Raw genomic sequence first — 26,383 nt, forward strand, 5'->3', positions numbered from 1 at the left:
TCTGCTAAACAAATAATTCTCTCAACACTGTCAAACTATTTACTAAATCTGCACTCCTATTAATCTTCTGATCGTTCCCACAACCCATCTCCTTCCACTTATGACTGTATGACTGCAACTTCGTTGCTTGTATCCTTATGATTTATATTGATATTGTTTCCTCATTGCTTATTTGTACCCTATGACTATCATTAAGTGTTGTACCTTATGATTCTTGACGAATGTACCTTTTCTTTTATATACAGTGAGAGCGTATGCACCCATATAAATTCCTTGTGTGTCCAATCACCCTTGGCCAATAAAGAATTCTATTCTATTCTATTCTATTCTATTCTATTCTATTCTATTCTATTCTATTCTATTCTCCACAGAACCGGTCCCTGATGCCCAAAAGGTTGGGGGGCCACTGCAATAAGACTTAGTCGGGATTAAGATTATTTTATTTCTTTTCAGCCTTACTTTCAAAAAGTGGGTTTTAATCTTCCCGCAATGTTTGCCCTGCTGCTCCATCTTAGGGGAATATAGCACGTCTTTGGCTGGGATTCTTGTATAGGCGATTCTTTTATTGTTGCTAAGCATCCAGATGAAGATGTCGGGCACTGTATGTTGAGGCTGGGAAAGAGGAACATCGACAGCTTTTAAGGCAGGCACCCAGCTTGCAAAATCTGTTTTTGAAGCAGCAGCAATTTGAAAAATTCAGATCGATGAACAAAAGGGGTCAGTTAAACGCATCAAGCTCTTATTTCAAAATGAAAACATGGGCATAGCTTTGCATTCACAAGCCTCTATTTAGGGCACAATTTTATACCTTTTTTTTTTAATGGCACTCAGAGCTCAGATTTGAGGGTTTGTTTATTGCATATTTTGATCTCTAACTTTCAGCTTTTGTTTTTTCTAGCATAAGCACAAGATCCAGTTTGACATCATTAAATATATTGGAATGAGGAAAATTAATCCTTCATTCCAGTCCTGTAGCTCTTTCTTTTAGGTTGCCACTTCTACACAGCAGAGCATGTGATTTTTGTGTGTGTTTGTGTTTAAATCCATGACGATAATAGAGGGTTTTTAAGACCCTATGCCCATGTAATTTTCTAAAAAAAAAGAAAGAAAAAAGGGAGGGCTGTAGAAAAAAGACAAGTAAAGCTACTTTTCACAGTTCATGTTTGTACATCAGAATTGGGCAACCATGAAAAACCAACCACAAAAAAAAAAAATAACCCCAATACTTACATGTTGTCTTGCTAGGTACTCACAAACATTCAGTACAATATAAGGTAAAATTAAAGTTACATTCAGACATCAGGTAATTCAGTCAGGTAGGGAGTTGTTGTGTCTGCGGGGCCCGATTCCAGAAGCAGGCCAGGTGGAGGAGGAGGAGTTGACATGGTCTATTTCCCCTGACCCCTCCTTCTCCCTGACAATGCCCCAAGAGCCAGCTGAGCTGGACCAATTGTGGCTAGATGCAAGGCAGCGACACCGAGTATAGCGTGCGCAGCAAAAGAAAGAAAGGAGCCGGCCCAGGGAGTGCTGAGTCACGGAGCCACATCCCACAGGGTATAAAAATGGGTGGAGCTGCCTTTGAGACTCCGTGACGGACAAAAACTGACTTTTGGAAACTTCGGCTGCTTTATTGCGAGACTCAGGAATTGGCTTTTCGGACTTCTGTTTACTTCAGAGCTCTGGGTTGCTCCAGCAACAGACTGCAGTAGCATTGAAAAGATAAGGAGGACTTGGCAGGCCATTGCAGGTTCGTTGCCAGAGCTGATATCTGTAGCAAGAATAAATTGCTGGCAAATACAGTACGTTCGTGTGCCTTCTGGGGGGTGGGGCAGAACAGGAGTGAGATTGAATGCCCTCAGTCCAAAGGTATACATCACAACGTAAGAAAAAGTTTTTGTAAACAATACACACAAAACACACAGAGTAGTTCTTTTAAAAATGTAAATATTAGGATATAGGCTAAGGAGACATTTTTTTTTTTTAATTTACATTTATATCCCGCCCTTCTCCGAAGACTCAGGGCGGCTTACAGTGTGTAAGGCAATAGTCTCATTCTATTTGTATATTTACAAAGTCAACTTATTGCCCCCCCAACAATCTGGGTCCTCATTTTACCTACCTTATAAAGGATGGAAGGCTGAGTCAACCTTGGGCCTGGTGGGACTAGAACCTGCAATAATTGCAGGCAGCTGTGTTTTAATAACAGGCTATCTTACAGCCTGAGCCACCATGGCCCCGAGAATTATGCTTTCTCTTGTAAAATGAATCTTGACCATAAGTTCCAGTCAGGGGTGGACTTCAAAAATTTTAGCAAGGGGTTCTCTGCCCAGTTGCTGGGTGAGCATGGCTATGGTGGGCGTGGCCTAGTCAGATTCCTGCACCACAGTGGGGGAGAGGGCATTTTTGCCCTCCCCGGGCTCTGGAGACTTTCTTTGAGCCTCCAGAAGGGCGAAAATGGCCTCCCCAGGCTCTGGAGGCCCTCTGGAGGTCAGAAATGGCCTTCCCGAACTTCCGGTAGGCCTGTTTTTTGCCCTCCTGGAGCCTCCGTGTGCGCCCTGCACTTACCTGCATCCAAAACGGGCCACGTGGAGAGTCCTGGGAGGGGAGGGAGGGGGGAAGGGCCAGCCAGGAGTGGGAATCGGGGGTTGTCCGAACTGCACCTAACCTTAGCTAGAGGTTCTCCCGACCCCCTGTGAACCCCCAGCAGCCCACCCTTGATTCCAGTCCCAACGGATATGTCAAGAAGCATATCTATTGGTGCTGATTCTCAGTATTGTCTAATTAGTCATGCTTTTATTCTTTACCTGGAGGAGCCCATAGCAATTTGCAAGCGATGCCCAGGTCTCAGAAAACATTAGCTATCACAAGTCATTTCTAAGGCAGAAAGTAGAGCGTAGCCTTTGAAGATCAAGTGGATGAAGAAAGGAAACTCGAGCAGTTACCTCGTCAATTAAGAACCGAATCCTCTCTATAAAGTTTTGTGTTTCACGCATCATTTCATCTAGCGAAATCTTCTTTTTTTGCTGCTGGAGAATCCCTTTAGCATCCCTCGACATGGCTTCCTGTAAAAGCACAGAGAAACAACGGATTTGTAGTAGTGCTAAATATCTGCAGCTCCTGTTACTTGTCCCAGCTTCTGCCAACCTAGCAGTTCAAAAGCACATAAAAAATGCAAATAGAAAAATAGGGACCATCTTTGGTGGGAAGGTAACAGCATTCCATGCGCCTTTAGTGTTTAGTCATGCCAGCCACATGGCCACAGAGATGTCTTTGAACAGTGCGGGCTCTTTGGCTTTGAAATGGAAATGAGCACCACCCCCTAGAGTTGGGAACAACTAGCACATATGTGCGAGGAGAACCTTTACCTTTTTATAGGGATTTATTGCTATACAAGTAATCCTCAAATTACGACCACAACTGGGGCCAGAATGTCCATCTCTAAGCGGTTGTTCAGTGAGTCATACCCAATTTTACAATCTTTGTTGCCGTGTAAGTGAATCATGCGGTCATTAAGAGAATTTTAGTTTCCAAATTGACTTTGCTTGTCGGAAGCCATCTTGGAAGGTCGCAAAAGGTGATAACATGATCCTGCAACTATTCTAAATACATGCCAGTTGCCCAGTGTCCAAATTTTGATCATGTGACCATGGAGATGTTCACTTCAAATGGTTACTATATGGATGGTTGTAAGTAGTGGTGGTATTCAGTTGGTTCGTACCGGTTCAGGCGAACCGGTAGCGGAGATCATAGGTAGGCCTGCCCACCCACCTTGGCTCTATGCTGTCCTATTTAGGAATGATTTTGAGGCCGGGTGCATGCACAGAAGGCGCGAGAGACAGCAAACCGCATACACGGAAGGCCAGGCACATGCGTGGAAGGTGCGCATCTGCGCAAAGCCGGCGTGCACGCATGCAGCAAACCGGTAGCAACAAAATGTGAAACCCACCACTGGTCGAAAGTCAAGGACTATGTGTAACTATATTTCCTCCTGCCCAAGTTTCATGCCATCTGTGGTTGTTGTTTTAAATGACAATGCGTCACTAGTAGTGGCTCAATTACAACAAAAATACCTGTAAAGATCTTTCCACTTGTCATTGTCTTTTAGCACATTCCCGCATTTCTCCTTCAGATCTGTGGAAGTGAGCAGAACTGGGCCAATGCTGTACATCAGGCCGGGTGGTGGCCACCCCTAGCATTTCATGAGTGATCGAATTCCATAGTAGGTGCTAAGCATACAGTTGGCCATTGTCATGTCTTTGCCAATATGTGTTGTGAGAACTCAGCCGTTTGGGTTATGGCTTGCCCTATTCCCAACCTCCCATGTAATGGAACAGTTTATTCATGAATGAAGACAACTAGATGTGTCCCAGGATAACGTTGCAAATTTCAATCTGGTTCGGTCACCAGGATCAGAGATTTAATCTTTTAAGCTTTCAGACTCATGCTGGTGCCCATCCTCAGGGAACCTCTCTCTAGCACAACCTTAAACACTCAAAGAGCCACAAAGGTCCTAACCAGAAGTCCCCCGTTCAATTCTAGAGCTGACTGGAAGTCTGATTCCCCCACCATGGAGTCTCCTCCTAGCATGGCATTTTTCCTCTGCCAACTGGAAGTCTGGTTCCCCCATCATAGAGTCTCTTCCTAGCGTGGCGCCCTTTCTCCTCTACCTGTCCTAACTGAAAGTCCTATCCATTGTGGAGCTGACTGGCGACAGGGAGCCTCAGCAGAGGGATGAAAGAGCCACATGCAGCTCCAGAGCCACAGGTTGCTGACCCCTGCTCTAGCAGAATGTATGCTTTGGGCTATTCTATATGTCATATTGATGTGGTGCTTTCCCATTGGTTGATTGGTGTGTTGATGACCAGCGATTCATGGCCAGCACGAATCCGAAAGCTCAGAAGAGTAAATCTCTGGTCCCAGTGACTGACTCAGATTCGATCTTGGAACAGTTTATTAAGTTTATTCATTAAATTATAGTTAAACCAAACATGGCTTAGCACAAATATAATGCCAGCCAATTGGTCAGCAAGTTTCTAATTCATTCCCACAACAGCCTAATCAAACAGTTCACGTACCAGTTCTTGCTTGCACAGTTTCAATCTCTTTTTATCCAAAGCTGTCCGATTCATGAGTTTGGGCTTTTTTTCAGCATTTGTGATAAAGGCCCTATGGATGCACAAAAGAAGCTTTAGTATCAATAAAAGAACATTTCTAAAAAAATAATGTAGTGCTTCTACCAGGATATACTTTGATTTAATGAAGCAGGAGAGGCAGGATACACTAAGAGCTTTAATTTATAGCGCAATATTAAAATAGAATCATCATTTGTATTTATGAAAAACATGAGCATTCAGAAACACAATTTCTATGTTAATATGCCAAAGGAAATTAAATTTGTTGGGTGAATATGTTGTTATTCTGCACCACCATCACCACACCCAACAGAAGCTTCAACAAATATGCATAACTATGTTGATCTTGTGGATTTGGGCAATATCTGTTTTCAAGAATTGTTAGTGAATACTTCCAATCAATGTTACGTTCTTCGGGCAGATTCAAAAGCTTGCTGGATTATCTAGTAATGAATTGCAGGTAAATTTATAAAGGAAAAAACAATTGAAAGTAGGCTTTTGCATAAAATTGGAATCAAACCAGTAATAACTTTTACACTTACAGAATATAAAAAAAAGCAAGCAATTCTGATTTAGCTGCAGTGCTCAAAGATTTCAATCAGTTCTCATTTTCAAGCTGACTCATACTTCCCTCACTTACATGCAGAATAAAACTTGGCTACGACAAGTGCTTAGTAGAATATATAAATATTGATCAAAAAAGACACATATTTTAAGTTCAGGTGAATACAAAGTGCAATACACAGAAGATTATTCTGTGGGAAATTAATCAAAAGCAAAGATATTTTTGTATATAATTTGTTTAAAAATAAGTCACTGTCGTGTCCCACTCCTCCGCTGACGGCCGGGTCAGGGAAATCCGAATCAGGCTTGCCTCTGCAGCTCTGCCCAAAGTCCTAGCAAAGTCCTCAGAGCAGGCAGGAGACCAGTAAGTGACTTCAGCAAGATAAGTTCGACTTTGCCTGACTCAGAGACTGCCAGAAAGCAGATCCTTTATATAGGCTATGGGGTGTGGCTCCATGACTCAGCACTCATTAAGGCCTGCCTCTCCCTTCCTTCTGTTGCCTCCGCCTATCCAATCTTCTGAAGCGAGGGTCACTCCAATCAGCTGTTGGAAGTAAACTTTCCTCAGGCTCACATGCTGTGGAGGAGGGGGAGGGGTCTAGCTGCTCCGTTTGCCTGGGCATGGAGCCAGGGCTGGGGCCGGGGGATGCTCCCTCCTCTGCAGCCTGCTTGGGCATGGAGCCAGGGCTGGGACCGGGAGGTGCCCCCTCCTCTGCAGCTTGTCTGGGCATGGAGCCAGGACTGGGGCCGGGAGGCATCCGTGTTCGGGAGCAGATAAGCAGACCCCGGCTGCGGTGAGAGCGGGCAAGACACAACAGTCACAAACTGATGTGGGACAGATTCAAAATAAACGTAATAGACATACAGTGCATTAGAAATCAACTCTGCATGATGTGTTTGTGTGTGTATGTGTGTGACTCCTGGCAATTGCCTGGAGAAATCACTGGAGTTTTTCTTGGCTAGATTTTCAAAAGTGGTTCACCTTTGCCTTCTTCCTAGAGCTGAGCAAGAGTGACTGGCCTAAGGTCACCAAGCTGGCTTTGTGCTTAAGGCAGAACTAGAAATCACATTCCCCCAGTTTTAGCCTAGTGCTTTTAACCACTACAGGTAGTCCTCAACTTACAACAGTTCATTTAGTGACTGTTCAAAGTTACAACCTATGACCAGGGGTGAAATCTACTTATCTTCTCTACCGGTTCGGAAGTGCACATGCCTCGCCATGCACTTGTATAGCTGCATCGCATGCACAAACCCTTTGTTGTGTCTTGCCCGCTCTCACCGCAGCCTTATCTGCTTCCGAACGCTGAAGAATGTCCTAGTATGCCTCCCGGCCCCAGCCCTGGCTCCATGCCCAGACAGGCTGCGGAGGAGGGAGCACCTCCCGGCCCCAGCCCTGGCTCCATGCCCAGGCAAACGGAGCAACTAGACCCCTCCCCCTCCCCCACAGCATGTGAGCCTGAGGGAGGTTTATTACCAACAGCTGCCGACTGGAGTGACCCTCGCTTCAGAAGAATTGATAGGCGGCGGCGGCAGAAGGAAGGGAGGGGCAGGCCTGAATAAGTGCTGAGTCATGAAGCCACACCCCATGGCCTATATAAAGGATCTGCTTTCTGGCATTCTCTGAGTCAGGCAAAGTCGAACATATCTTGCTGAAGTCACTTTCTGGTCTCCTGCCTGCCTTGAGGACTTTGCTAGGACTTTGGCAGAGCTGCAGAGGCACGCCTGATTCGGATTTCCCTGACCCGGCCGTCAGCGGAGGAGTGGGACACGACACCCTTCTGCGCATGGGCAGAGGGTAAAAAACAGGTTTCTTCCTGGTTAAAACCAGGAAGTAACAATGACTGGGTATGGGGGCAGAGCCTTGAGCTGCCATCGTTGCCGGTTCTCCGAACCACCAGCCGTCATCACTACCAGTTCGGCTGAACCGGCCCGAACCGGGAGCATTTCACCCCTGCCTATGATCATTTTACACAGTTATGACCTTTGCAGCATCCCTGGAGCCATGTGATCAAAATTCAGACGCTTGGCAACTGGTTCATATTTATGACCGTCGCTGTGTCCCAAGGTCATGTGATCCCCTTTTGCAACTTTCTGACAAGCAGTCAGAAGAGTCACTTAATAACCGGATTACTGACTTATCCACTGCAGTGATTCAATCAAGGGCCGTGGTGGCTCAGGCTGTAAAATAGCCTGTTATTAAAACACAGCAGCCTGCAATTACTGCAGGCTCGAATCCCACCAGGCCCAAGGTTGACTCAGCCTTCCATCCTTTATAAGGTAGGTAAAATGAGGACCCAGATTGTTGGGGGGGCAATAAGTTGACTTTGTAAAAATATACAAATAGGATGAGACTATTGCCTTACACACTGTAAGCCGCCCTGAGTCTTCGGAGAAGGGCGGGATATAAATGTAAAATAAAAAATTTAAAAAAAATTAACAACTATGGCAAGGAAAATCGTAAAAATCAGGCAAAACTCACTTAACAAATGTCTTACTTAACAACAGACATTTTGGGCTCAATCATGGCCGTAAGCCGAGGACTACCTGTAAACTGGCTCTTCTCTACATGATTAAGAAAGTGTAACTTTTCCAAATATCACCAGTTTCTATCAACCACCTGGGACTATTCTGACAGGTGTTCTTACCTACTTTGCTTGATAAAATCAACCAGAGTCGACTTTATTTTCTCTTCTGATGCAATCTCAGAAACTTTAATGAGATTTTTCACTTGCTCCAAACCTTCTTCCTGAAGAAAAGAGAAGAGCAATGAAGGGCATTAAAATCATTCCAGATAGCAATCAATGCTATAGATACATATTATTGTTGGAATATTTTTATATGCTTACAATAAGGAAAGACAGTAGCTGGTTCCTACTGTCAGTATAAATAAGTGAATCTTTCATGTAACAAAAGAAAACATGCAATGGTGAAATTCAGTGAGTTCTACCCGGCTTGGACAAACCGGTAGCGCCAGCGGCGAGGGGCTCCGTCCACCCGCCTGGATGTCATCATGTCTCGTTTCTGACCCTCTGCGCATGCGCAGAAGTTCCTGCACATGCGCAGAGGTGTCATGCACGAGTATAGCATGCTCACATTTGCGAACTGGTAGCAAAGGTAAGTAAATTTCACCCCTGAAAACATGTATAGAAAAACACATATATAGGAAAGAATAAAATGTCCATTGCTTAGCTGTAGATAAAGAAACATCTGCTAAACCGTAAATAATGAAGTTTGCTGTAACTTTAAGATAAGGAAACGTGTGTTTAACAGAATATAAAAGGAAGATGTTCACTAATGAAGGCAATATACATATCCCAGGATAATGTTGCAGGATCCAAACTGGGTCGGTCGCCAAAACTGGAGATTTAGTGTTCTGAGTTTTCGGACTCCTGTGGGAGCTGATCGTCAGAGAACTTCTCTTCACCAGAATAGAAGTAGCAATAGCACTTAGACTTATATACCGCTTTACAATGCTTTACAGCCCTCTCTAGTGCATATAGTCTATGCACTAGGCTACGGTTTTCCCAGTTGCAATGTATGGCTGTGAAAGTTGGACCATAAGAAAGGCTGAGCATCAAAGAATTGAGGCCTTTGAACTCTGGTGCTGGAGAAGACTCCGGCGAGTCCCTTGTACTGCAAGGTGATCAAACTGGTCAGTCCTAGAGGAGATCAACCCTGACTGCTCTTTAGAAGGCCAGATCCTGAAGATGAAACTCAAATACTTTGGCCACCTAATGAGAAGGAAGGACTCACTGGAGAAGAGCCTAATGCTGGGAAAGATTGAGGGCAAAAGAAGAAGGGGACGACAGAGAACAAGGAGGCTGGATGGAGTCACTGAAGCAGTCACTGTGAGCTTAAATGGACTCTGAGGGATGGTAAAGGACAGGAAGGCCTAGAGAGGTGCTGTCCATGGGGTAGCGATAGGTCAGACACAACTTCGCAACTAACAACAATAACAGCTCTCTCTAAGCTGTTTACCTAGTGCCTGGTTATGTGTGGCTTTTTAGTTGTTGATTGTGGTGTTGATGCCCAAGATGTTCACGCTGATAGGGCAGAAACTCTTGTAATAATTTTATTTATTTATTTATTCATTATTTAGAAAATTTATATTGCTGCCTACTCGCATGTGGCGACTCAAGGCAGCTTACAGGACATAGAAACCCAATATAAAAGAAATATAAATAATAAATAATAATAAAATAATAATAACCCAACATATAAGCCGACATATTTCATTCGGTTGATAATGATTGGCTAATTTTTTTTTAAAAAAATCCTATAAATAGATGGAAAGAAAGCTTGATGCAGCCACCCATCCAAAGCAACTTGACAGCTTTGGCTGAATAAATATATTTTGTCTATGTGCCGATTGTCTGTTGTGTTTTATTAAAATCGTGACTTAAGAAAAAGAGAAAAGAAAGAAGTCTAATCTTTCTGACACTATTAAAAGAAAGTCTGTGTGACAAGTGTGTGCGGTACACCGTAATAGTAATACAAACTTAACACACTTTTACTAGAGAGTGAACACACCAGCTCCTTCTTACTGGATTCAAAATAGTTTAATGAACAGAAAGATTTCCAATAAGAAATGAATGTTTACTCTAGGAAAACTACTGTATTATAAAAACCCATTTATTTAATCAATTTACATGGCTACCCTTTTTGCAAATGCAACTCAGCAGATAACCAGGAATTTTAGGCAGTATATAAATTTAATAAATAGAAGCAACCCCTCAAAAATAACAGCAAAAATGCAGAGGTGGGCTTCAAAATTTTTAGCAAGGGGTTCTCTGCCCAGTTGCTGGGTGGGCGTGGCCATGGTGGGCATGGCTTAGTCTGCCTCCTGCACCACGGTGGTGGTGGGACTTTTTGCCCTGCCCAGTCTCTGGAGACTTTCCTCGAGCCTCCAGGAGGGCAAAAACGGCCTCCCCAGGCTCTGGAGGCCCTTCCCAAACTTCCGGTAGGCCCATTTTTCACCCTCCCTGAGCTTCCACATGCACCCTGCACTTACCTGCATCCAAAACGGGCCGCATGGGGACTCCTGGGAGGGGCAGGGTGGGCAGGGCCAGCCAGGAGTGGGATTTGGGGGTTCTCCGAACTGCACAGAATCTTAGCTAGAGATTCTCCCGAACCTCTGCGAACCCCCAGCAGCCCACCCCTGGAAAAGCGTAGGAGCATAATGCACCCTCAATATGCATTCAGCATTTCAAACCCTCCAGAAAAGGCTGCCCACTTATGCCTATTGAAACAACTGAGTTGATTGATCGATTGAAAATTGTTTCACAAAGACGCACTCTCTATGTGCAGCTCAAACATCAGCGTCATTCCAAACTTACCAAGAGATCTCCCATTTTTTCCAGGGTATTTGAGAAATACAACCGAAAAGTTTGATTCCCCCAAAAGCTCTTGACGTAGACGCAAGGCTTCTTCTCACCGTAAGGCAAGTAGAGGTAGTTTCTGTGGAAAGAGAAGAATGGTTATTGGTCTCCACTTCCGAAGGAGGCAACTCAGCTAGGATCGCCAGAGGAGCCTTTTAAAAGCTTATTTTATTTTCGGCCGAAGAGGTTGTAGAAAAAATGCTTTTAAAAGGTTCTGAAGATCCCAGCTGAACCGTGTGATCATCAGAAGCTTTTTTTTTTACTTTTAAAAGCATTTTCTTGATCGAAGAAAAAATGCTTTTAAAAGTAAAAAAAAACCTCTGATGAATGCGCAGCTCAGCTGGGGTGAGGGGGGGGGATTTTTGCTACTGATTCTCCGAACCACCTGCTGCTGTCACTATCGGATCAGGCGATCCGGTCCGAACCAGAACCAAATCCAAGCAGTGTGGTGTTTTGTTAGCGACAGATGGAAATTTTATTGATATGCCGTTTTTCTACCCAAGACCTTTTGGTATGGCACCTAGTGTATCGATAACCACAAGAATCACCATCAATGGAACAACTTGTCTCCAGAAGTTGTAAATTCTCCAACACTGGAAGTTTTTAAGAAGAGATTGGATTACCATTTGTCTGAAATGCTATAGAGTTTCCTGCCTAAGCAGGGGGTTGGACTAGAAGACTTCCAACTCTGTTATTCTAAATTCTAATTTACCATGGCTGGTTTGTGCAAAAACTTTTCAACTTAGATTTTCAGATCTTGATACTTTGAGATCTTGGCCAATTCTTAGTCTTCTATTCTACCGTTTCCTGGTATCACTACATCAATTATCCACACTTTCTTCTTTTCAATCACAGTTATGTCTGATGTGTGATAAGCCAAGACTTTTATCAGCCCGTATTAGGAAATCCTACAGTATTTTAACCTGTTAACTTTCTCTACTTTTCCAACTCTATGTTCCTATCACTTTTTCATTACTGACACATGATGATTTTTATAGATGTTCCAGTAAATCATTTTGCCAATGGGTTATGTCCACTGTTCAAAAAAGTTAAGAGCCTGGCTGGGACCGATCAACTTTTTTGACTTTTATTCTTGACTTTTCCTCTAGGCGGAGTCACTACGCTAGCCCCTAATTCCATCACAGTTTAGAACATCCCAAAAAGTTGTTGACATCTCCCTTAAGTAATTTGGGTACTTATGGGGAGTCAAGTTTTGATGTTTTGTGCAATCCAAGTCATTGGAGTTAGTATTATATGGGGACCTGATTAGTGGTGGTTTAGTCAACAACCCATACTTAATCTTGGCTCAATGATGTGTCATGTCAGCTTTGGAAGCCATAGTAGGCCGAAGGCTTCCACACGCTGCCACTTTCTCCAGTGGGGGTACAAGGGGCTATTAGACATAACAACATTCTTTCTGCCAGTCAAGGTCAGGCTGGGCTCCCATCTGGAGAAGGAGTGGCCGGAGTGATGCTTCGACATGGGACGGTTGAGGATTGGAGCATGTGACCAGCAGAGGAGTCATGAGGGTGGAGATTTTGGAGTTTGTATTACTGAGGGAGGAACCCGAATCCCCAGTTTCGGTTTTCATCCAACTGTGCCAGTTTACCTATGCTAGTAAAAGAACTTTGAAAGATGTTGGCTTCGGAATCTTTTCTGCAGGAGGGATTTTCTGGAATGCTGACATGTCAATCCACTGGTTATTTGAAGAGTCCCGGTTAAAGAGAGCACGAGATGGAGATTTAACAGAATGAATCTACCTGTTTCCTTCCGTAATTAATGGCTTTTCAGGAGATGTGGTAGATATCAGAGGCATTGCAACGTCAGGTGAATCTTCTCCTGTTCCTTCTTGCAACAAAGGAGAACCTTCTTCTTCTTCTCCTTCATGGGTCTTCTTTTTCCCCCTGGCTCCAGATGACACTCCATCAATCACATTTCCAAAGTTCCCTACAAGAGCAAAAAATAGATTCAAGCTAAATGTCAACCACTTCAAACTTGATTGCAGAAAATATGACTTCTGTAACAGAGTTGTTAATGCTTGGAACTCATTACCTGACTCCATAGTCTCTACTCAAAATCCCAAAATCTTCAACCAAAAACTGTCTACTATTGACCTCACCCCATTCCTAAGAGGACTATAAGGGGCGTGCATAAGAGCACAAAAGTGCCTACCGTTCCTGTCCTATTGTTCCCTTCATTATATCAAATTAATATACCGTATATACTCGAGTATAAGCCGATCCGAATATAAGCCGAGGCACCTAATTTTACCACAAAAACTGGGAAAAACTATTGACTCGAGTATAAGCCGAGGGTGGGAAATGAGGCAGCTACTGGTCAATGTAAAAAATAAAGATAGAGCCAAGTAAAATAACATGAATATTTATTTGAACGAAAAACAATAAAAGTGCAAAAGGGGGAAGGAGGATTCCCAGCTTTAGAAAATTTAGAACTCATACCTTTGGTATGACCTGAGCATAGCTCATAAAATTATCTGCTACAATGTACTTCCTATCAATGACTACTTCAGCTTCAACCACAACAATACACGAGAACACAATAGATTCAAACTTAAAAGTGAACCTCTCCAATCTAGATTGCAGAAAATGTGACTTCAGTAACAGAGTTGTTAATGCCTGGAATGTGCTACCTGACTCTGGTCTCTTCCCAAAATCCCCAAAGCCTTAACCAAAGACTATCTAGTATTGACCTCACCCCATTCCTAAGAGGTCTGTAAGGGGCGTGCATAAGAGCACCAGCGTGCCTACCGTCCCTGTCCTAATGTTCCCTTTAGTTGTATTCCTTTTATGTATTCAATTCATGCTTATATTTATATAATTATTTAATATGTATTTGACAAAATAAAATGAATGAATGAATGAATAGAATAGAATAGAATAGAATTTTTATTGGCTAAGTGTGATTGGACACACAAGGAATGAATGAATGAATGAATGAATGAGTGAGTGAGTTACTTCAACAACATTGTCTCACAGAAATTGACAATACAACTGCAAGCATGAAAATGAGTCCTCCTTTAGCTTCCAAGGGACCAGGGTGCCTCTGAAGGTCAGTGCTCTAAGCACTAAGAACCCAACACAAATCTAAGCCTGTATGCACACCAATAGTGAAAATACCCTGCACAGTGTCTCTTGGCAGAGAAGGTTAATTTTCATAGACGTTGGGGTGGCTCTTTTTTTTTTTTTTTTGGCAGGGCAATAAGGATCTCTAATATCATTAAACCCAAGTGTGAGGAAAAAGACAGCAGCTAAAATGTTAAGGCCAGTTGTGTGACCTTCTCCAATACAGTTGGCCTGGCTGTTTGCCAAAACTTAAAACACCCTCCATCCCCCTCCTGCTAAAGCTTCTTTCTTAAAACAATTGTGGTCTTTGCCTTTCATGTCGCTCAACCTTTCACCTGCCAGGTTCCTAGCCCTTCACCCTTGACCCACTGCTGTGTTTGCTTAGCATTGTGCCAATCGACTTTAGAAGTCTGTGTGTGTGTGTGTGTGTGTGAGAGAGAGAGAGAGAGAGAGGAGGGAGGAGGGAGTGCAAAGGGGAAGGAGGATTCCCAGCTCTAAACAAAGGAAATCCCGGAATGCCAGCGAAGGCGGTGCTCGTTCCTCCTCCCTTGCTCAAAAGCCCCAATAACCTTCACCAGCAAGGCAGACCCCCACGGGAAGGAAGGGGCAGGCTGACTCACGAGCATCTGGCTGAAGAGCAGCTGCTCCAGGTCGCCCAGCACGGTGAAGCACGGAGGAGAAGAAAGAATGAAAGAAGGAGGAACGGCCCTCCTTTCTCTCTCTCTCTCTTCCAGCGCCGCGGAACAGAAGGGGACTAGGGCGCGCACACACACGCCCAGCTTCTGAAGCACGGAGGGAGAAGAAAGAATGAAAGAAGGGGAGGAACGGCCCCTCCTTTCTCTCTCTCTCTCTCTTCCAACGCGAAAACGCTCTTTCCCTTGGGGGGGAGAGGAGGGAGGGAGGGAGGTTGGCTTGCTTATTCAACCCTTCCGGCTAGCCATCCAGCCCTTCCCAGGAGAAGGCGAGGAGTTTTGGGCGGCGACCTTTTTGCTAAGCGGCAGCTGCTGCCCCAACACCACCAGTTGGGGCGGGAGCCGGGTGAGCTGCAGTAACTCCCGCCAGGCTATGCATTGGCGCGGGGAAGCCCTGGCGGTGCAGTCCTTCTCGGCTGAGGGAGGGAGGGTTTTCCCCCCCTCTTCTCTCTCCCGTTGCGCCTGAACATCTGCCTAGCAACAATGACGACACGGGGAGAACCTTTTTTTCTACTGGTTGAGCTTGGCCAATCGCCGGCTTGCTCTGAGTTGCTGCATTGTTTGTTCACCCGGGGCGTCTCCAATTTACCAGAAAGCGGGACGCGAGGTTGAGGGGCGCGGGCGGGATGGCGCTGGGCTCTGCGCCGCGCGAAACCACCCAAAGGCCAGAAGAAAAGGTCATTCCATCGGAGTAATGGAGCGAAGGCTCCTTCCTCTCCCGCCTTACCCATGCTGTGCGAGCCCGGCTGGGCTGCAACCCCGCCGCCGCCGCTCCTTCCTCAGCCTCCCGGGGCTCGCGCTCTAGCAGCCGCCAAGCTCAGGCCGGACTCGGCAGCTCCCCATCAGCACTCGCACGGCGCGATTCGGGCAGGAGGAGTCGGGCTCGCTCCGTGGCGGTGGTGGCGGCGGCGGCAGCGGCGCCACCGCCACAGAGCGAGCCCTCCTCCTCCTGCCCGAATCGCGCCGTGCGGTGCTGATGGGGAGCTGCCGAGTCCGGCCTGAGCTTGGCGGCTGCTAGAGCGCGAGCCCGGGAGGCTGAGGAAGGCGGCGGCGGCGGGGTTGCAGCCCAGCCGGGCTCGCACAGCATGGGTAAGGCGGGAGAGGAAGGAGCCTTCGCCCATTACTCGATGGAATGACCTTTCTTCTGGCCTTTGGGTGGCTCGCGGCGAAGCTCGCGCGGTCGGGGAAACCCTCCCTCCCTCAGCCGAGAAGGCTGGCGGCTCCCCTGCCCAGCCCTCTCACTGCACCACCAGGGCTTCCCCGCGCCAATGCACAGTCCGCCAAGTTTGCGCCGTCCGCCCACCAGACACGGGAATGGGGGCCGGCCTGGGGGCGGCAAATCCCGCGGGACCTCGGCGGGCCGCTCCCGTCCCTCCATGGGAGCCCGTCCGGTCCCCCCTCCTGTGCGGGGTTCCCGAAGACGTAGACTCGAGTATAAGCCGAGGGGACGTTTTTCAGCACAAAAAACGTGCTGAAAAACTCGGCTTATACTCGAGTATATACGGTAGTTGATGCATATTTTTTTACACACACACACACACACACACACACACACACATATATATATATATTCTTCAAGATATGTTGTTTTATCTATGATAATTGTTTGTGTATACTGTTGTGACAAAAAGAAATTTAAAAAAAAACCAGAACGTCTCTCTCCGACAGTTCTAATACTGTAACTCCCTCAGGTATCCAAATACTTAAGAAAAAGGTAACCAAGTGTTGTTGTTTTTTTAAAGAGACCTCATTTTTTGCACGTCTATGTTTTCAAGTAGATATCTGGAATCCTTTTATAGCAGCTGGAGTGGCAATTGAAGCAGAATGTATTGAATTTGATGATAAATGAAAATGGCAATCTTGATTCCTGGAACTCTAAGAGTTGTAAACCTAATTTTGCGTAGCTTCTTTTCTAAAAACTCTACACTACTAACCAGAGCATACAAAACATTTGCTAGACCTATACTTGAATAAAAGCTCACCTGTCTGGAACCTATACCACATCTCTGACATTAATACAATTGAACGCGTCCAGAAATATTTTACAAGAAGTTCTCCGCTCCTCTGAAAACAACAAAATACCTTATACCAACAGACTTGAAATCCTGGGATTAGAAAATTGAGAACTCCGCCGACTCCGACAAGACCTGTGTTTAACACATAGAATCATCTATTGCAATGTCCTTCCTTTAAAGACTACTTCAGCTTCAATCGCAATAATACAAGAGCAAACAATAGATTTAAACTTAACGTTAACCGCTCCAATCTTGATTGCAGAAAATATGACTTTTGTAACAGAGTTGTTAATGCTTGGAACACACATTACCTGACTCTGTGGTCTCTTCTCAAAATCCCAAATGCTTTAACCAAAGACTGTCTGCTATTGACCTCACCCCATTCCTAAGAGGACTATAAGGGGCGTGCATAAGAGCACAAAAGTGCCTACCGTTCCTGTCCTATTGTCTCCTTTCATTATATCAAATTAATATAGTTGTTGCAAAGCTGGCTGAGGAACTCTGGGAGTTGAAGTCCACAAATCTTAAAAGAGCCAGGTTTGCAGACCCCTGTCCCAGGGTCACATGATTATCTTTTGAGACCTTCTGACAAGCAAAGTCAATGGGGAAACCAGGTTCACTTAACAATCGTGTTATCCACTTTACAACTGCAGTGATTCGCTTAACAAATGTGGCAAAAACAAAAAGTCGCAAAACTCCCTTAACAAATTTCTCACTTAGCAACATAAATACTGGGCTCAATTGTGGTCATAAGTCGAGAACTATCTGTACTAGCCAGCAGGACTAATGGAAAAGTCTCTTCCTTAATCTTTCTTAAGAGGGTGGAGAAGCAGGATAAGGGCTTGCTCTTAACCACAGTACACAAATACACTCATGAGATTCTGACACATTCAACCTCTCCCAAGCCTCATGTTTCAGTCAATATTAGACTTAGACTTATTTATCTAAAAGGCCTTCTACTCTACACCCAAGCTTGTTATACAGGCTTGTTATCTTGAGATAACAACTGATGTACTTAGAATGAAAGAAGATTTTTCTTGTAATGAAAAGACATGTTGGATTTTTCCTGAAGTTTGATATTGGCCCTGAACAAGCCACCTGAGGGGAGAGCAAAATGTGGTGTTTTTTCCCCGTAGCATTAGTGTACACTTTCTAAATTAGGTAAAGCTATTTGAAAGAACAGTCAAATCAAATGGCTAACAGTAACATCAGCCTGGGGAATTTCTATTTGGAATAGAATTTTATACACATACCAACAGATACTTCAAAGCTTATTGGTTTATCTCCAATCTTCCTATCAATCATTGTTGCTTCAAAAAATGCCCCGAAGAGAAGGAATTCCGCAAGTTGCTCTTCATGGATCTGATTAAAAACATAACAAAGGAAATCTACTTTAAAATGAATTTGTAATAGCTTATTACCCATGAAGAGACACCAAGATATGCACAGAGAATTTTGGCACAGTACTGGTTTCATATTTGCTATGGGACATATGAAACTGAGCAAAGCAAAAAATTACATGAAATTAATTTCTGCATAGTTTATTCAAAAATGAATAGAAAACTAGTAAGTTTGCAAAAAAATACTGGCTTCAAGCAAACTTGTATTTTTAACAATCCCTCTGGCCATTGCTAACCCTTAAAAATCTCTTTAGAAATTAAAATAGCTGGTGGCCACAGTCCTGTGCAAATCCAGTTGTTTTGTTTCTTGCCAAATCCACTATGAAAGTGCTTGTAACAAGTTTTCAAAATTTCCACCGACTTGAAAAGCTTGCTGTACTGGATCACCTGATCAAATCTTTTATTACGGTCAATGACCAGATATCTATTGGATCAGGGGTGGGTTCTACTTACCTTTACTACCGGTTTGCAACGCGAGCGTGTGTGCTTCTGCGCATGCGCAGATCGTCCACGATGACATCTGGGTAGGTGGGCGGAGCCTCCCACCACTTTTACTACCAGTTCACAAGAACCAGGGGTGAAATGCTCCCAGTTTGGACCGGATCGCGCAATCCGGTAGCGATGGGGACAGGTAGTTCGGAGAACCGGTAGCAAAAATCTCTGCCCCCTCCCCTGCCCACGCCTCGCTGTTCCTCTTCTCTGTCCCTGAAGCTCTCAGTGGTGATATAGATGTAAACGGCCTTAAATGACTCCCGCAGTGCTTCAAAGAGCCGCACTACAGCTGATCAACGCTGTAAGTGGCTAGTAGACTGGTGCCTCTATTTTTAAAGAAGGTAGACCGGTGCACTCCCAAAAAAAGGCAATTAGTAGACCGGTGCCTCTATTTTTAAAGAAGGTAGACCGGTGCACTCCCAAAAAAGGCAAGTATGGCTCTGCTAGACTAAAGCAAGCTTGGTAGACCAGTATGTTTCCTGATTAGAAAAAAGAAATTTTTTGGTCAAAAAACTCACAGTGACTCTGAAAGAATCGAACAGAAATGGGCTGGAAGCCAGACTGGGTGAGGTGCAGCTGCTTTTACATTGTGTGTGAGTCAGTTGTGTTGTGTTGTGTTGCGTTGTATGTGTGTAAAGTGTGAAAGTTGGTTTTTGGTACCTCTTATTGTTTTGTATACTTTGTTTATTATTTTTATTATTTACTGTTATTGGCCACGCCCACCCAGTCATCTGATCACCAAGCCACACCCACCAATTAAGCCACGCCCACAGAACCGGTAGGGAATTTTTTTAGATTTCACCCCTGGCAAGAACTGGACCAAACCGGGAACAACCCACCCCTGTATTGGATGGCCTAAAGTTCTAATGGAATCATATTGCACAATATTATATATCATTACTTGGATATTACCTCCATGGAATTGATTAGAATTGACAGAGGTAAGCTCTCAATTACATCAATTCTTAGATAATTCGGTTCTAATCCATCTTCACGTAAGGACAGACATCTAAATTTTCAGGTAATAATTGTCAATGATTCAGGTAGAATTTACAAATGCATTTCATTTGAATATGACCGCTGGCCTCAGATGGTAAAAGTACTTATTTCATCTTACACCCAAACAAATCCTCAGCAAGTACCAATGTTTGCCCTGATAATTATGCACTGAGCATTTTTTCTTTCTTACAGGCAATTCCATAAGATTAAAGATTGTTTTACGGGAGATATATAAAAAATGCTGCTACATGGCTGATTACCAACATAAATTACTGACTTCTTTATTCATACCTAAGCACAAATGGGATGAAATTAATGTTAAATAATGCGTGTGTTTAAGATAAAATGTGACCTTTAATTATACTTTTCAGCTCTAAACAATAAACAGTGCAGGGTTCAGACTACAGAAGCCCCTGGACAAGTTAACAAATTACTTCCATCAATAGAACTGGGAAAAGTAATTTCTCTGTCCCTGCAGCCTTTCTCCCTTTCCATCTTTAAAACCTTCTCTAAAAAACAGAGGATCCTTAAAAACAAACCTGCAAGGCCCAAGGACAGAAAAGCCCATCATGTGGATGAAATATGTTGCATTTTACACAGTGCTATCAAGCACAAGTTGTTCCATATTCTTTTTGTCAGTGCTACCCTCATTACCCATCCTTAAAAATATTTTCCTTAAAAATATCTCCGATTTAATATGCAGGCAGATCAGATATAAACCTAAGAGCACTAAGGAGATAACAGGCTCCTGGCACTTCCTGCCATCCCAAGGTTGACATTGCATATAATTTAAAGTAGAACTAGAACAAAGAACACAGAATAATAGGATTGGAAGTGACCTTGGAGGTCTTCCAGTCCAATCCCCTGCTCAAGCAGGAGACTATTATTCCAGCTGTCCAGTCTCTTCTTGAAAACTTGCAATGATGGAGCACCTACAACTTCTGGAGGTAAGATGTTCCACTGATTAATTGTTCTCACTGTCAAGAAATTTCTCCTTAATTCTAGGTTGGATGTCTCTTTTATGATCATCCATCCATGACATCTTGTCTTGCCCTTGGTGCTTTAGAGGCAAACAGAAGACCAGCTCCATTGGTCTCTGTCTTTAGAGATTTGCATGTTGACACAGGCCCAATACAAATTTAAACAGATTTAAGAACATATGACTTCTACATGAACCTTCTGTAGTGAGGATGGCTCACATAGAGGAAGAGTTAGATAGTGCTGTATGCCTCTTCCTTGATAATTAAGCAAATATTTCTTTTAGTCACTAAAAATTCACATTGGGGTATAGTTTTTTCGGCTTAGTCCTTTGTTCTGACTTTGATGTGACCCAGGTCCAAGTAGGTAGTAGGAAATTCAGTCAGTGAAAAAACAAACAAACTTTATTCAAACAGCTGAGAATTACTTCATTCCCAGTGTCGTTCAACTAAATTAAAGCAAATTCCAACTAAGACAAATTTCTCAATCCTATCGCAAACCTTGGTCCAATTAGGCAAACTGCCAAAGGCCTTTCTTGGCAAACGTTCAGAAGTCATCGATACAAAAATAAATTCAAGAAGACAAAGCTACCAATGTTGTTTTCCGGCAAGCCCAAATGCCATTGCTGGTCTGTTTTAAGCCTTATGGGAGGGGCCAATCATCTCTTGGCCCTACTCCCGAGTCGTCCTCTCTGCTTGAACTGCTCTTGCCTTCTGGCAGCTCTTCTCATGTGTGCATTAGGAACAGGCTCCTCCTGTTCCTCTGCCTCACTACTATCAGTCTCTGGAGGCTCTGAAGTCCGCACCTCACTCCCCGATGGCCCTGGCCCCACTTCAGCCTCATCGCTGTCCGAATCCGTTGCCAGCTCTGCAGGCTGTTGGCGGATCACAATACAAGGTTATTTGAAGATGAGAAATATCATCCTACTCTACTAGGATGATCTTTCTGATCTTCAAATAACCTTGCGAAAATGATAATCCTTAACTTTCATATGGTCTCATGACCACCTTCAACAAAATCTGATGATCTTAGTCCTGGCAGGAATGCAGCATATTCCAAGATAGCTACTTATCCTCTTGTCATTGATAAAATCCGGCGAGATGAGACCACTGAGAAACATAAGTGCTTAATTATGATTCAGAACCTATGCTCCATGCTCCAGCTTTGAGGGGGTTCCACCTGCCATAATCTCCTTGGGATTTCCTGCCAGAAGGGTCATAAAGTCTTCCTTTGTCTTGTTACAATGCTGGCAAACCTTTTCGGCACCCAGTGCAAAATAGGAGCGCTCGCGCGGGGAGCGCTGAAAACTGGAAGAGCAGTTCCGCGGTGCACATGCACATATTGGGAGTTTGAGCTTCCAGTTTCTGGTGTGCGCATGTGTGCCAGTCACCTGGTCATCCGGTTTCTGGCATGCATGCGCATGCAAAAACCAGCTAGCCAGTGTGCATTCGCATGCTGGAAACCGGAAGCTCAGCTTCCTGGTGCACACATGCGTGCTGGGGAGCTGCTCTTCCAGTTTCCAGTGCTCCTATGCATGCAAACACCAGCTGGCCGGCGTGTATATGCACGCTGGAACATGGAAAAACAACAGGCAACAGCTGGCATGCCTGGAGAGATGGCTCTTCATGCCACTTCCGGCACATGTGCCATAGTTTTGCCATCACTCTCTTATTATATTCTTTAGTATAATTGAATAGTTTTTGATTGATGATTTGGGTTATATGATTATGTTATTTTCTTATCCTGCCTCAGACTAAAGCCTCAAGAGGTCATATTATGTGACCGTTGTTTCTGAACACAAAAGTACTTCTAACCCAACTCTTCTGGAAACTGTAGTGCGTTGAGGAAACGGAAAATGTCCCAGAGAACTACCTTTCGTTTGGAGCTGTGTTATCTAAAACAAGGCCAGACCTACTTCTCGGGATTCAACTAGTAAAGCAGATCCAGATTTTAATTATTTACCTCAGGGGGCACATCAAAAGCTTCCACTCCCGCATCTGTTGTATTCGTTTTATCTGAAGAGGAAGGTGACTTGCCATCTTCTGCCCCTTTGTCTTTTGAACTTTTAGAATCTTTGTCCTTCAATGGCCGCTTCACATCCTTGAGGATCTTTGAGAACTTTGATTCCTGGGCTGCACCAGAGAGGATTTCCACTGCAAGCTCAATTAGGAGACGTCCCCTAAAAGAGACACCTTCCCCATAACCTTCGTTGAGCTCCTGGTAGTCATCCATCAAGCTGTGGTTCCTGGGTGCACCATAAAGATTGATCCAAGCAGGCCCAAAAGTAGGCAGGAAGCCTGAAAAAAGAGACACGTTTCACAAAGAGAAAGTCTAATAAAGCATGAAAAAAAAACAAAGATGCCGAACACAAGCAGGCATGTTTAGTTGCATGCCAACTAAACTTTTGAGTTGGCACAGCGGCTTGCTGCCTGTCTGACATATTGATATATTTATTTGCTAGTAAATCTACACAAGTAAATTAAAGTCTTGACTAGAAATTATAGGTGACTTTTACATAATTGTAATGAATGGGTGTGTGTGCAGGGGTGAGCTGCTGGGGGTTTGCAGGGCTTCGGAAGAATCTCTAGCAAAGATTTTGTGCAGTTTGGAGACCCGCAAATCCCACTCCTGGATGGCCACACCCATCCTGCCCCTCCCCTCACAGGAGTCCCCACATGGCAGAGTGCCAGGCTTCTAGAAATTCCCTGGCATTTTCGACTTGGCTTGGTCTAGGATGGTCACATTTTCTCAATTGAAATTAAGGTGTGCTAATTCTGTTTTATTGTAAGGCTCCATTCATCGAATCATGCAAATCTGAATGTGCAAACTTCCTGCTGTCATTTTTAACCGCTTGATCAATTACGGTAGGTCCACTCTAAATTTCTTTCTCTAACCGTTAAGGCAGTGGTGAAATCCAAATTTTTTTACTATCAGTTCTGTGGGCATGACTTGGTGGGCGTGATGTAGCTTGGTGGGTGTGGCAGGGGATTGATACTGCAAAATCTCCATTCCCACCCTATTCCAGGGGAAGGATACTGCAAAATCTTCATTTTCACCCAACTCGAGGGGAAGGATACTGTAAAATCTCCATTCCTTCCCCATTCCAGGGGAAGGATATTACAAAACCTACATTCCCACGCAGTGGTGGGATTCAAGTAATTTAAAAACCGGTTCTCTGCCCTAATGATTTCTTCCAACAACCAATTTGCCAAACTGCTCAGAAAATTAACAACTGGTTCTCCCGAAATGGTGCGAACTGGCTGAATCCCACCACTGTTCCCACCCCACTCTGGGGCCAGCCAGAGGTGGTATTTGCCGGTTCTCTGAACTACTCAAAATTTCCACTACCGGTTCTCCAGAACCTGTCAGAAGCTGCTGGATTTCACCCCTGCGTTAAGCCACTGGGGGCTCCTGCTTCTCTTATCTGACCATTTCCTAGGCAGCTCCTCTTCCCCTCATTCCCCAAGATCATCCACAGTTTCATCACACCTCTACAGCCTGAGTTTGTTTTTTAACCGGAGACTCATTTGTCTCTTTACCTTTCTCGCCATCCTGTTCATTTGAGATCTTCTTCAGGTCTATCATATGAGTTGCCAAAGCCACATCATTCATGCTGCCTTCGTCCCATACTTGGATTTTGACTCTCCGGCACAATGGGGGAAACATTTCTTTAAAGACAACCTGTTCATGCCACACAGGGTCAGCACAATTTTTTTGCACCGTGGTTCGCCCCTAAAACAAAAGAGACTGGTTAAAGGAGGTCACTACCAAACAGCCATTCTATCTAGCTGGGAACAATACACTCTAATGCAGCGGTCCTCAATCTTTATGGCTTGGCGGCCTGGCTGGAGCAGGAGAGGGGAACTTAGCTGCTGTTGTGACCCAGGCCCAAGTAGGTATGTTGTGACTCCGGCCCCCGAGCCTGTTCTCATGGAGGAGGAGGAGGAGGAGAGTGAGGGAGAGGAGCCGACAAGGCCTCCCTCTCCAGGTCCCTCCTTCCTGGCAATGCCTCAAGTGCTGGCGGAAGGCCAGGAAGAAGGCGTGCCAGAGCCTCTACAGATAGAGGACGAGGAGGATCAATCCTGGATAGACCCTAGGCACCGTCGGCAAGAGAGGTGTGCGCAGCAGAGGAAGAGGTGTGGCAGGCCCAGAAAGTGCTGAGTCACTGAGCCACACCCCACAGAGGATAAAAGCGGGTGGGACTGCCATCTGGCTCTTGTGACGGACAAAAGCTACTAAGAGTGAACTGCATCATGTGAGCTTCAGAGCGTTTTTGGATTTAAGGCTTGGATTTTCGTGAGTAACTCTTGACCATTCTTTCGTCTCCTGGTTGCCCCGGCGACAGACTGTAAACACGCTGGCTCTTGATAAGAACTTGGCAGGCGCTTGTGTTTTCTTAGGTGAGGTAGAGGGGACAGAACAAGGTAGTAATAAACTGAAACAAACAAACAAACTGGAAAAACAAACAAACTTTATTTGAACAGCTGGGAATTACTTCATTCCCAGTGTCGTTCCACTCAAAGTAAAACAAATGCCTCCCAACACAAATTCCTCAGTTCTCTCGCAAACCTTGGTCCAGTTAGGCAAACTGCCGAAGGCCCTTCCTGGCAAAAATCCAGAAGCCACAAAAACAAAGACGTAGGCGAAGCAGAAGACGCAGATACCAATGTTGTTTTCCGGCAAAGCTCAAATGCCAATGCCGGTCTGTTTTAAGCCTTATGGGTGGGGCCAATCATCTTTTGGCCCTACTCCCGAGTTGCCCTCTCTGCTTGAGCTGTTCTTGCCTTCTGGCAGCTCTTCTCATGCATGCATTAGGAACAGGCTCCTCCTGTTCCTCTGCCTCACTACTATCAGTCTCTGGAGGCTCTGGAGTCCGCACCTCACTCCCAGATGGCCCTGGCCTCACCTCAGCCTCATCGCTGTTTGACTCCGTTGCCAGCTCCATAGGCTGCTGATGGACCACAATAGCTGCGTAAGCATCGGACTGGCTCATACACACATAAACAACTGGATTTGTGCGAGTGGGCAGGCACTTATGCTCCCACTTCGACTTGCACAAGTTGAGCTGCTCACGCATGTGCATGCACACCAGCCTGCTGCTCGTGCAGATCAACTCTGTGCGTGTGCATGCACACCGGCCCTCCACTGATGTGGCCCAGTTCCGAATAGGCCATGGGGATTGCGGACCCCTGCTCTAACATATAACTTCCTTTTGGATTCTGATATTCATGAGAAATAGCTGCCAAGTAATACACCCATAGCAAACAGAATTCCGAGGCAAGTAGGTTGTATAGTAGCATGGCTGGCTCAAAAATTCTGGGAGTTGAAGTCCTCAACTCATAAAGGGGCCGTAGATCCCCATCTCCAATTTTAGTAGATTAGTAGAACATTCAGGCTCATTTGAATGGGAACTTAGTCTACCGCAAGTTTATTTATTTTATGTATTTATTTATTTTGTCACAACAGTATATATAAGCATAAGTATGAAATAATTATACAATATATAAGCATATATATAAGCATAAGTATGTAATAACTATATTAATTGGACATAATGAAAGGAAACAATAGGACAGGAACGATAGGCACGCTTATGCTCTTATGCACGCCCCTTACAGACCTCTTAGGAATGGGGTGAGGTCAATAGTAG

General features: G+C 44.6%; 1 protein-coding gene across 1 annotated transcript in view; it reads right to left on the reverse strand.

The window, feature by feature from the left end:
* FER1L6 (fer-1 like family member 6) overlaps positions 1 to 26,383 on the reverse strand; it is a 132,623-nt gene that overhangs the window by 80,633 nt on the left and 25,607 nt on the right. The window contains exons 10-18 of the mRNA XM_058178303.1: positions 24,273 to 24,465; positions 22,696 to 23,030; positions 18,118 to 18,226; positions 12,835 to 13,021; positions 11,033 to 11,153; positions 8,342 to 8,442; positions 5,076 to 5,166; positions 2,943 to 3,062; positions 460 to 612 (exon numbers count right to left, since the gene is read on the reverse strand). Coding sequence (XP_058034286.1) covers positions 460 to 612; positions 2,943 to 3,062; positions 5,076 to 5,166; positions 8,342 to 8,442; positions 11,033 to 11,153; positions 12,835 to 13,021; positions 18,118 to 18,226; positions 22,696 to 23,030; positions 24,273 to 24,465 — 1,410 coding nt within the window. The remainder of the gene's footprint in view (positions 1 to 459; positions 613 to 2,942; positions 3,063 to 5,075; positions 5,167 to 8,341; positions 8,443 to 11,032; positions 11,154 to 12,834; positions 13,022 to 18,117; positions 18,227 to 22,695; positions 23,031 to 24,272; positions 24,466 to 26,383) is intronic.

Source organism: Ahaetulla prasina, chromosome 3, assembly GCF_028640845.1.
Source record: "Ahaetulla prasina isolate Xishuangbanna chromosome 3, ASM2864084v1, whole genome shotgun sequence".
NCBI classification, from domain to species: domain Eukaryota; kingdom Metazoa; phylum Chordata; class Lepidosauria; order Squamata; family Colubridae; genus Ahaetulla; species Ahaetulla prasina.